This window comes from Octopus bimaculoides, chromosome 11 (assembly GCF_001194135.2).
Source record: "Octopus bimaculoides isolate UCB-OBI-ISO-001 chromosome 11, ASM119413v2, whole genome shotgun sequence".
In the NCBI taxonomy this organism is placed as follows: Eukaryota; Metazoa; Mollusca; class Cephalopoda; order Octopoda; family Octopodidae; genus Octopus; species Octopus bimaculoides.
Window position 1 is genome coordinate 34092905 of NC_068991.1, and position 12727 is coordinate 34105631.

Here is a 12727-nt window from a genome sequence, read left to right on the forward strand (position 1 = left end):
ATATATATATATATATAGTAGAGAATGTGACATATTATGTGTATACATATACATATATATATATATACATATATATATATATATATATATATGTAAGTATATATATATATATATATATATACACACACACACATATATATATATATATATATATATATAATAGCATGCAAACCTTCGATGCAACCTTCTCCAATGCAGATCTTCGATGGAGATCTCTGAGGCAGCCTTCTCCAATGCATATCTTCGATGCAACCTTGACTGATAGTACCCCTAGGAGTGGTTAGGTCTAGATCGGGATTAGTCGCTGCCTTTCAGAGGCTCTTGAGCCCCATTTTGCTAGGTTAGCTTAGGCTTAGGTTAAGGCTTAGTTGTGATCTGACACAGAGTATCGGGAGCCCTTTTGGGTGTTCTATTTTCCTTGCTGGAAGGGCTCCCAACCCATGGGCCAAGGGGGGTTAGATGATGGGGGGGGGTGGTTTCGAAAGGGCCAGTATGTGCAACCTGATAACCTCTGCCGGTCAAACTCTCAACCCATGCGTTCCCGTCGCAGCACCGATTCTGCAGAACTTGGTTGAGTATGAAAACCAACTTTAAAGTATAAATATAGATTTTTTAATCAGCAATGTTATGTTTGGTTAAGTCATATTTGGGGTGAAAAATCAATAAACTGATTCCTTATGGGTTTTTCCAGTCAATCAGGATGAAAAATAGATAAACCGATTCCTTATAGGATTTCTCACTAAAATTGGCTACACCCCATTTTCAACCATAACTTTTACCAATTTTAATGTATTTTGTTCAAACTTGATGCCAGCGTTACTTAGGACTCATGGGATCTTTGAATGCTATAAGTTGTCCAAAAAAAAAAAACAATCGATGGGTGGAAAAATCAATAAACCAATTAAACAGTTGTTTAACAGAGCTGATAGTTGTGGCTTCAAAGTTGGAGATAGTAATCATTGTATTTTCAATAAATAGTCTCCCATTCCAAATATGCGACTTGTGATTTTGAGTGAAGTATGCCTGCATGTGACTTTGAGTGAAGTATGTATGTATGCATGCATGCATGTATGTATATATGTAATGCATGCAAGCATGTATATATGTATGTGAAAAGAAATATCAGACATAGAAATTAAACTTGGTATCATGAGGCTGCAAAGTGAATTTAGAAAAAAATTGAAGTGTTAGTAAGTAAGAAAGAGGACAGGATCCTATTACCATGAGAGAAATGTCCATGCTGAATTTGTAGAAAATGACCAAGTAAAAATGTTAAATGAAGTATTCATGCAAACTACAGAAACATATAAATTTTGCTTGCAGTAGTTGCCCAAGGACAATGAGCATTAAGAGCACTTGCAAAATAGCCTCCATGGAATGCTTAGGTTCCTCTCTAGAAATTGCTGATAGCTTCTGTTACCTAGGAGACCAAATTAGCCGTAGGAATGGGTGTTCTGAGAGTAAAGTAACCAGAGCAAGAATTTGGAAAAGTTAAGGCAGTTATTACCTCTACTGTCAATAAAGGGTTTCTCCTTTAGAGTGAAGAGCTGATTATATGATACCTGTATGTAAAGTGTGATGCTACCTGTAGGAAAACATGAAATTTGAATGCAAAGGAACTGCATCGGCTAGAAAGAAATGAAGCAAAAGTGCTTTGGTGGATGTTTGCATGGACAGCAGAGCACAAATGAAGTGGTTGTAAGAAGTGTGCATGGAAAAAAACTGTATTGATATGGACTTGTGATGCATATGAAGGAGAACAGCTGTATAAAGATATACAGTGCATTCAAAGTAAATGGAATGAAACCTGTGATAAGTATACATCCATATAGTCTTTATACAATGTGAATAAAAAGAAGAAAATTATACCTTTCAGGATACTGTGAGCTTGGATAGCCAGTAACTAATATATTCCTATTATAGGTGTCTGGTAAAGATACTAACAATGGAACTTTCTGTAAAGAATAGAAAAGATATATCGTAAGTAAACAACATTTGCATACATAAGTCTCTATAAGCCACTTCTGTACTTAAGCCTAAGAAAGAATTTTGAATGTATGTATATGTAAAAAGGAACTGTATGATGCAATGAGTTACACAGCAGATTTAAATACTGTTTGAAGTATCTTAGGGTAATTATCACACTTGATTTCATATCATAACATGACTAATGTGATCTCAGTTACTCAGCTTTAATTGAGAAGTGAATTGATTCAATTACTTTTTGCCAACCAGCCAGCAGTTATCGTTCTTTGTATTTTTCATACTTTTGTAATAAGTGTGCAAACTTTCTTCATATAGTGGTACTTAAAGAAATGTTATTTTATACATACTGCACAATGAATAGTCTCTTCTATTTACATTCCTATGTGAGATATGTATGAAGGGATTTGTTACTGTGCACATTATGCAGTCTTCTGTACTCTGGAGTTAACAATCATAATTATCAGTATTACACACAGGTACGCACACATGCATACACACACACACACACACACACACATACACACATACATACATACATACATACATACATACATACATATGTATATATAACCAGCATCAACAGTAGTATCACCATAATCACCATTTACATCTGCTTCTCATGTTGGTATGGGTTAGATGGGTCACCAGGGTTGGAGTTATCATTTGTTCAGAGGTACAGCTAACCTAAGTTTAGGAACCTTATCTTGTTTGAATTTCATTTTTGGCTTGGTCTGTATATGATTAGATGCCCTTCCAAACACTAGTCAGTTTACAGAGTACACTCAGTGCTTTTTCCATGACATCAGATCAAGAGAGATTTTATGTTCTCAACAAGACTAAAGGGTTCTCACTCACTTTACACCTCACAGAGTGTACTAGGTGTGTTTTTCATGACACTAAAATGAGAAATGTGGCTATGTTCTTGATACAGCTAAAGAGATCTCACAACCTTACCATCTCACAAGGTAAGAAGCTTAAGTGATAGAGGTAAAAATGAGAGTGAAGAGAGATATCTGTGAGTGATAGAAATACTCTGAGATAAAGAGTTGGGTGATAGAAATAGTTATTCTGAAATACATATGTACAATGTTTCCCCTGATCAACTTCCAGTTATTGCAGGAAACGAAACTTGTACAGGGATAATCATACCTATCTCTACATGTTACATTGTAAATTGCAGCTTTCCACTAGTATTTGTTTGACTTTTACAGCTGCTGAACTGAACTAAGGTGTTATAATGGAGGCAGTTGAATACAGATCAGTGATCAAGTCCTTATACTTGAAGGGTCATACACCAAAAGAGACTTTCAATTAGATGAAAGAAGTTTATGGTAATGATGCACCATCATATGATGTATTCAAGCACTGACATTGCCAGTTCAAAATGTAGTTGGACATTGGTGGAAACTGCTCCTATTCCTGGACGGCCACATTCTGCCATTGATGATATCATCCATAAAATGGAGGATTGCTACACGACTATTCAGTAACTAGGCCAAGAAGTGAAGATAAGTGTTGGGTCCATGGAAAAAAAATCTTTCACGACCATTTGCACATGCAGAAGTTGTCTGCACGATGCTCACACCTTTTCAGAAGGAGGAATGAGTCAATTGCTCTCAGGCTCTTTTGGCAATGTGCCAAGAAAATGAGGACTTTTTCAACAGACTTATCACAAAGGATGAAACAGGGATCTATCACTATGATCTTGAGACTAAAGTCCAGTCAAAGCAATGGAAGCATGATAACTCACCACCTCCAAAGAAGGCTCATGTCCAACCCTCAGCAGGCAAGGTGATGCTCAGTCTTTTGGGACCAGCACAGATTAGTGATAATGGCTTTTCTGGTAAAGGGCACCACAATCAACAGGGCATACTATGCTTCTCTGCTGCAGAAATTGTAGGATGCCATCAAAGCAGAGAGGTGTGGCATGCTGACCAAAGGAGTTCGCCTCCTCCAAGACAACGCCCCAGTTCAGAATGTGTCTTTGGGAAGTGGGTCAGGGGAAATCTTTAATGAACACCTCTCATATATTTAAGGTAATGTGACTGAGATGATAAGGAGATGACAAAAGTCTATGTGATTCCTGAGATAGAGTGAGTACGGAGGTTTAGAATGCATGAGAATATTGCAGACAGAGTGAAATGGGGTAATAACAAACAGTACAAGAGAAGGTGAAGACAGAGTAAATTGGGTACAAGTGGTCTAATGCAACCACTGATATGCAGGATATGAGAAAGGGGCAGAAGGCTCATGTGATGAATATAATGCAGGGTGAGTGGAAAGTATGTGGATTCTGTGCCAATGAACAGCACAACTGAGTAACAGAGATTGGGTCAGAATACGTGCCACGACATCCTTTGTTACACTGACTGGAAATAATGAATGGCAACAGAAGAGAGATTTACTGTCATCTTCAGTGACACTGGATTTCTTTTAATTAGACAGGGAAATATAAAATTGTGTCATTTCTGTCTTTCTAAATTGACATAAACAAAGGGACTGACTGATTGGTGTCAATTTGGAAAAGAAACTTCATCACAAACTCAAACTGAGAACTGAAATTTTTAATACTGCTGGAATTATTTCTATTCCCTTTCAACAGAAACAATGATTCTTATTAAGGCCAAAAATGTGTTGTGCTTAGGTATTGCCAATTGAATCAACTTAAGTATATGCCCTAGAGAGACAAAAGGCAAACATAATCTTAGTAGTATTTAAATTAAAGACGCAAAGAAATTACACTAAACACTATAAGGTGCTTTAACATATCTGGCACTTGACTATTTTTACAATAAAATTACTCACATGATATTAATTTTTGAACATCACAATTTTTAAACAAAATACTTACAGGAGATTGAAGGCACTTTGGAACTGGATAAGACGGTGGTATTGGGGGTGTTGGTAAAGGTTTCTGAAAGACAATACATATCACTTAACAGAAATAGAAAAACAATACATTTCCCAAACTTAAATCAGTTTTCATAAAAAGTTTCAAGAATCAATTAAGTATTAAGCAACCAACCAAGAAGTTGAATCCATCAAGTTCTATATATGAACTTCAAGTGGTAAATTCCCTGCTGTAAGCAACAATAGTTCCATAGTGATTTAATGGTTTTCAATACTGAATTCAATTCATACTACAGAAAAAAACTAACAGTGTTTGACTACTGTCCTGTAAAAGGGCAAAATGTGTTTCTTATCCACTTGAAAAGCATCAACTCTATGTATTCTTGTGACATGTAATGGTTTCAAAGGTTAGAAAGACAGCTTTACTACAACATTCATCATGTGAAGAGTTTCAATATCTGAACAGACAGGGTGAGGACAGCAGGCAAAAAAAATGATTACTTTTTAGTTAGCTTTATGCATTATGCATTATGGGCAGCTACACCTCAGATATAAGGGATAGGGGATTGACTGAGCTTTATTAGCTTCAATGCTGAATTTAAATCCCATTTGGTCAAATATATATCATTTCTAAGAGAGGCTGGAAAACAGCTAAGACCATTAGAAGTTTAATATCGCAATGATTTTTTCATGGTACAAAATAGTTGGAAAGAATGAATAGGAAGTTTATCAAATGATGATATAATTAAGTAAAACACATCATATTATCAAAAGTTGAAGTATTAATAGTTTTTATTACTAGTTTTTTTAATATTCTAATGTATTGTGTGGCATGCAACAGAGAATGAAAAGTACTGGTCACTGAGAATTTAATGGCTACACTTTTTCATTGCCTTCCTTAATAATTTCCACCTTCCTGTAAAATTCATCAAATTCGTCACCACCATCAGTAAGACTTCCATCAACTTTTATTTTTGTCTCTGCACCATTCATCTCTCCACCAAGGTGGAGAGATGAATTTTCTTCTTACACACCAAATTTTCCATTTCTTCTTACACACACCAAATTTTCCATTTTCTTTTTACAATTTCCCCAGCTCTACGACTTCTACAACTATTCTGGCTTCAATATCAAGTTAAAGTAAATACTTCTCTTTATCCTTCCATGTGGGTACTCTCCAACCAATCATAAATGCTATCTTGTGGAAGGATCCTGAACACCCTCATGTGACTGAAAGTGGACTAACAGATTTCAATAAATAATAACTGTGTGAACTGTCAAGGACAGTTGACACTGTTTTTTTCTGGTTGGTTTAATCATTTTTGATCCCTGTTGGATGTGAGTCACATTGTTAATTATTTGTAGGTCTCCCCTCGTGGGTGTACCTATGATTGTTGATTGCTGAAATTGCTGTTGCTATTTTAACATACGAGCTTGTTGATTTGTGTTTGTTTTCTTCCCATTTATGGGGGAACCTGAGAAGAGAAGAAAAATGGAAATTGGACCAGCAAAAGGCTACAGTTATGCAGCAGCAACTGACAGAGGAGTGGAATCTGAAGCTTCAGAGGTTCATGAGGTGAGGGTAGAACCGAAGAAGCTAAAAGAGTGTGAAAAGTTATTAAAAAGAGAAGGTTATACTTTAAAATTAATGCCACTATATGAACTAAAGAACAGTGTGACAAAAAGAACTGTAATATTTAAAACATTGAAGGTGTCATCGGGAAAAATCAAAATTGCAACTATCAAAGATATTAAAGAGTGCTTGAAAGAAGTTAAAAAGTTCACCACTTTCATCACAAGAGGAAGAAAGTATGGTACGGTGGAGGTGCAATTCGCAACTGAAGACAAAGCGATAAAGCACTCCACTGTAGCTATAAAGATGGAAGAATGGGTACTTTTGCCAACGTACTGTGGCAAGCATGTTGTCAGAGTGAGAGTAGGAAAAGTACCCCTGGGAATAAATGAAACATGCTTGGTAGCAGCGATAATGTTTAACATAGAGAAAGACGCCAAAATACTGAAAGTGACGAGAACCAAAAGGTTAAATTGGTGGGGATTATGGCATAGAGATGGCCATACAAGCAAGTTTAAGTGACTTAAACAAAATTGCAGAGGAAATAATTTTACCTGAGGATGTGAGGCTGAGAGTGGTAGTAGAGAGCAGTATGTTATCAATGCAGGGGAAAAAGGCCATATGAAGGTGAGGTGCCCCTAGAGAGAGGAAGAACAACAGCTGGAACAGTCTGAAGAACAAGAGAAGGAAGATGAAGTGGTGCAAGAGGGTGTGAAGGAGATGGTAGTAACAGAGGAAGCGTTCACAGTGGTTAAAAAAGAAAAACGAAAAGAAAGAGTAAGCTCTTCGCTGGAGAGGCTGTAAAAGAAAAAAAGAAGAGGATAAGGAGGTTGAGAAGGAGGTTGCAAACGAGTTTGAGAAGGAGCTTGAAGAGGAGCTTGAGAAAGAGGAGACAGTAGCAAGGGTACTAGCTATACTAGCGGAGGAGGAAGACTTAGGAGTGAGTGAGCGAGTGAGGCAGGCAGGCAGGCACACGTGCATTCAGGAGGCTAATTATCTATTTATGAATGTGTATGAGATCATTTCCTCGATTCATAGTTGAGAATTGAAACTGTAGCCTAGATTTTACCATGGCATTTTTTCTTTGTTTTGGCGTTGGTCAACTTTATCTTAGTTTCTTTTGAGGTTAAAATAGATAAAGGAGTAACATTCCTTTGTTCTCAAACATACATTGACTGATAGGTATAAATGACAGCTCTCATAGAACATCAGCAGTCAGTCTTTCTTTATTTCCACACACTGCATGGTAGTTAGTTTTTCCTTCACTTCCACACACTGCACAGCTTCACCTTCTAGCAAACATATAGCTTGTCCTACCAGACACACATTCATCTAAGGGCAAATAAACATTACATTGTTGTCATCCTCCTTATACCATTAGACTGCTGGCAATTGCTATCAAGTCTTGTATTACTGACCATACATACAAATAAAACTAAACAAAATTTTTCTTTTCAATGTTCATTATTACACTGTCTCTTGAAGCAATTGAATTGTAATATAACCTGTTACAAATGTATTATTTTTAATACTATATTTTTTTTTGTGATGCAGTTGCTCTTTTCTTATTGCTACTTTTACCACTGTTTTCTCTACTCATTTCACATTGGCCTTGCTTAAAGCTTTGGCTCACTCTACTTCGCATCTTCTATTTTTAACATTCTCCTGATCCTACTTCTTTTCCCCCATTTTTATTACTGTTGTGGAGGACACCCTGAATGAGAGAAGTGGGCTGTTCCACCACAAATAAATAGTGGACAGACACAACAACTGGTTTCAGCCAGCGAGGTACGCCATTCAGACCAGTCACGCAGATGACGAAGTATGTTGTTATAATGCAGGACATAACAATTACTAAAAAGAATACTTCTAACTTAATGATTTTAAAAAATAGCATTCTATGTGTACATTTACTTTGTTTTTCCATTTTCTTTCCTCATCTTCTTTCATCTTGAATACCATCCCTTCCTTTTCACATAACCAGAGCAATTGGTTGTTTTACCATCTCTCTTTAATTCCAGCTTCCTCCTTCTCCATCTGCTTTGTATTCCAGACTTCTAGTTCTATCATATGACACTCATAACACTTATATTTACGTTACACTCACTCCCAATAGGGCCAACAATTTTAACATGTTTGAATGATGATAGGTTAAAGTGAGAACAGCTGATGTGACATGTCTGTTATCAAACGATGATTGAATCCTTCTTTTCAAGTGCTGAATACCATCTCTCCTTCCCATGTTCCCTCCCACATCCCTTTCCCAGTTCTCAGAGTTGGCACTATCAATGTAGGCACATTGAAAGGTAGGTCTAGTGAAATTGTTGAAATACTTGAACGGAAGTGTGTTGAGATGCTTGAAGGGAGGTATGTTGCATTCAAGAGGTAAGGTGGAGAGGAGCTTCAACCAGGTTCCTCACAAGCAAGACACATAAGTATAAAATCTTCTGGGAAGGTAACAGCAATGGGGCAGGTGGTGTGGACATACTTCTTTCAGAGAAATGGGTGGATAAGGTCACAGATGTAGTCAGACTCAACTAATCTTTCAGAACAGTATAACAATTATCTCTGCCTATGCCCCATAAGCGGGCCTACCAAATGAACAAAAGGACCACATTTATTATATTTTTCTGCAGGCTACCTCAAAGACAAGTGACAATGAGCTTGTCTTCATAGCTGTGGTTTCCAATGGGCATGTCGGGTAGCAGCCCAGTATCTTCCATGGGAGCCATGGAATTGGTTCCTAAAGTAGAGAGGAGACAAGGCTACTGGAGTTCTGTGATACGAATAACCTATTGATTTGTAACACCAACTTCAGGAAGACAGCCAGCTGCCTGATAACCTAACAATCAGGTGACTACGCTAGCCAGATCAATTACATTCTCACCAGACAGCAGGGTACATGGTTGGTCCTAAATATAAAGACCTTTTCTAGTGAAGAATGTACCCCCCGCCAACATAGACTAGTCATTAGTGACTTTAGATTTCAGGCCAGAAGGATGCCACGAAGTAGAGCAATCTGAAAAAAAGAGGATTTGGAAGCTTAATGACCCTTCATATGGTCAGAGATTTAGGGACATCCTAATTGAGAAATTTAATGAGAGGAAGAAGGAACTACAGGCTTGTAATATAGAGGGCCAGTGAATTTCTGCAGGACAACTTGCTGAGTGCAATAGACTAAATCTGTGGCTGGTGCAAAGTCCCATCCAGACCTAGGGTGATATGGTGATGCAACTTGCATTTAATGATTCTGCAAGGAGGCTTGGAAATGCCATTATAAAAGACTTCTGAACATGGAGAATGAATGGGGAGAGGAGAGTCTACCAAATGTTGACCCAATTGAGGGACTAGCTATCCAAATCTACAGTACCTTGATAGAAAACACAATTAAGGATATGAAGACAGGGAAAGCCCTCAGTCCATCAGGAATCACCACTGAAATGCTTAAAATATCTGTCAGTGTGGGTCGTGGACTAGTCACCGGTATTGTAAATCAGGTGGTACACTAAGGAGTCATAGCCAATGACTGGTGTAGCAGCACCATAGACAACTACTACAAAGGTAAAAGTAATGCCTTAGATAGAAATAATTACAGCGATATCAAATTGTTGAATCAGGCGATGAAAGTTATGGAGAGGGTAATAGGGAGAGAGTTAGTTTAGATGAGATGCAGTTTGATTTTGTGCCAGGGAGAAGCACCACTGATGCTTTATTTCTGGTAAGGCAGCTGCAGGAGAAATACACGACCAAAGATAAACCTTGGCTTTTGTTGACTTGGAGAAAGCCTTTGACTGAGTCCCCTAATCCCTTATCTGGTGGTCAATGTGAAAACTGGGGATAGATGAGTGGTTGGTGAGGGCTGTACAAGCCATGTACAGGGACGCTGTTAGTAAGTGAGGGGTGGCAATGAGTACAGCAAAGAATTCAGGGTACAAGTAGGGGTTCATGGAGGATCGGTCCTTAACTCCCTCTTGTTCATCCAGGCAATAACAGAGGAATTTAAAACAGGCTGCCCCAGGGAGTTCCTCTATGTTGATGACCTAGCTCTTATAGCTGAATCACTACCTGAACTAGAGAAGAAGTTTCAGGTATGGAAGCAAGGTCTAGAATGAAAGGACCTTAGAATTAACCTTGCAAAAACCAAAGTGTTAGTAAGTAGGAAGGCAGATAAATCACAAATCCCTTCAGGTAGACGGCACTGCTTGATCAGTAAAATAAGGTATAAGAAGAAACTTGTAAGATGTACCAGGTGTAAGCTATGGACACATAAGAGGTGCAACAATATCACAAGAAGGTTAACAGGGAAACTAGTATTTGTGTGTAAAAGATGCACAGGTACAATAAACACTGAAAATATACAGAAAATAGACTCCATCAACTGCCAGCAGAGTAAGATAGTGGTAGTAGATAGCTTCTGTTATCTAGGTCAGGGGTTTTCAAACTGTGGTCCGAAGACCACAGGGGGTCCGCAGACCACAGGGGGTCCGCAAGGACAAGACAGGGGTTCTGTGGGCAGCAAATACTTTTTATGGGCAATTTGATTTTATATATGTTTTTTAATTGAAATCTTTTTTCTTATATTTTGTAAATGTAAGTGCATGAAATAACAGGTAAATAATTTTGTAATATATCCTAAAAGTCCCATCGATTAAAACAATTAAGTTGTCACTTGAGCATTGATTGCATGTCAGGAATTCCATTCACATTAATTATGGTTCGAGACATAAGAAAAGTGGGAATTTATGCTTTTTTGCATTAAAGTATTTGCTGAGTTAAGACTGTTTAGTCAGATCCAAAGAAGCACACAGGTGCTGTCACGTAATTGTTAAATACACTTTGTTAATTTACAAATCCAGTGAAGTTCAAATTATAAATTTTCAGTGTCTGAATATCTGATTTTTATTTATTAATGTTCCTAAATGGCATAAAACCTACATTATCGCCCATTATATGTCAACTTTATTTATATGAAAATTATTTTACACATGCAAGAGCTTCACGTTCAAATTTTCAGTGTGCAAGCGTTACCCATGGATAAATTTTTGAAACGGAAAGCTCATGATGAAATCAACTCAGAATCTGATACAGAGACAGAAGAGATTGTTCAGAAAAATAAATTAAGAAAATACGACGTGGAGTATATTCGATTTGGATTCATTGAAAGTGTGTCTAATGCTAACAGACCACAGTGTTTACTTTGTCATAAGCTGTTGTCGAATGAAGCCTTGAAACCAGCTAAATTGCAGCGACATTTAACAACACCACATCCTCAATTTGCCACAAAACCAAAAAGTTTTTTTGAAAGAAAAAAGGATGCATATTTAAAAGAGACAACAACTTTTAAAATGTCAATAACATCAAATTATAAACTACTACAGGCATCTTATTTAGTGGCACTGAAAGTGGCTTGTGCTAAGAAGGCCCATAATATTGCTGAAGAACTTGTATTGCCCTGTGCAATAGACATGTGTGAGGCAGTTTTGGATGGAAAATGTGCTGTGAAATTGAATGCTGTGCCGCTGTCAGATAACACAATTGTGCGAAGAATAGAAGATATGTCAAAAGATATAAAATCTCAGTTAATTGACAGAGTGAAAATAAGCTTTTTTGCATTACAACTTGATGAAAGCACAGATATTACCAGTGAATCTCAATTTATGGTGTATGTGCGATATTGTTGGGAAAGTGAAATGCTTGAAGATTTTCTATTTTGCTATCCTATGCCCACTAGAACAACTGGGGAAGAAGTTTTCAAAGTATTGGACTCTTTTCTTTTTCAATCAGGCTTGTTATGGAGCCAGTGTATTGGCATATGTACAGATGGGGTGGTATCAATGACCGGTATTCACTCGGGTGTTGTGGGATATATTAAGAAAGTAGCACCTAACGTCACTGCAACACATTGCATGATTCATCGAGAAGCTCTGGTTGCCAAAAAAATGAATGCTTCTTTGTCCAAAGTCTTGTCATGTTGTATTAAAGTGATAAATTTCATTAAAACAAGACCACTGTATAGTCGTTTCTTTGCAATACTCTGTGGTGAGATGGGGGCTGAACATTCAAGTCTGTTGCTTCATACAGAGGTAAGATGGCTTTCACGAGGTAAAACAATTCAGCGTTTATTTGAACTTAGAGAAGAACTGTTGATGTTTTTGTGTGATTATAATGCTGAACTGGCTTCGATAATGGCTGATAAAATTTGGCTTTGCAAAGTTGCTTATCTGGCAGATATATTCAACAAACTTAATGAACTGAATTTATCTCTACAAGGAAGAAATTCAAATATTTTATTTAGTCGTGACAAAATAGAAGCCTTCA

The 12727-nt window shown here is 37.3% G+C and overlaps 1 protein-coding gene across 1 annotated transcript in view; it reads right to left on the bottom strand.

The window, feature by feature from the left end:
- Positions 1-12727, bottom strand: part of LOC106880823 (galectin-4) — a 124810-nt gene that overhangs the window by 79124 nt on the left and 32959 nt on the right. Inside the window, exons 6-7 of the mRNA XM_052971968.1 lie at positions 4838-4900; positions 1870-1955 (exon numbers count right to left, since the gene is read on the bottom strand). Of these exons, the coding sequence (XP_052827928.1) occupies positions 1870-1955; positions 4838-4900 (149 nt within the window). The remainder of the gene's footprint in view (positions 1-1869; positions 1956-4837; positions 4901-12727) is intronic.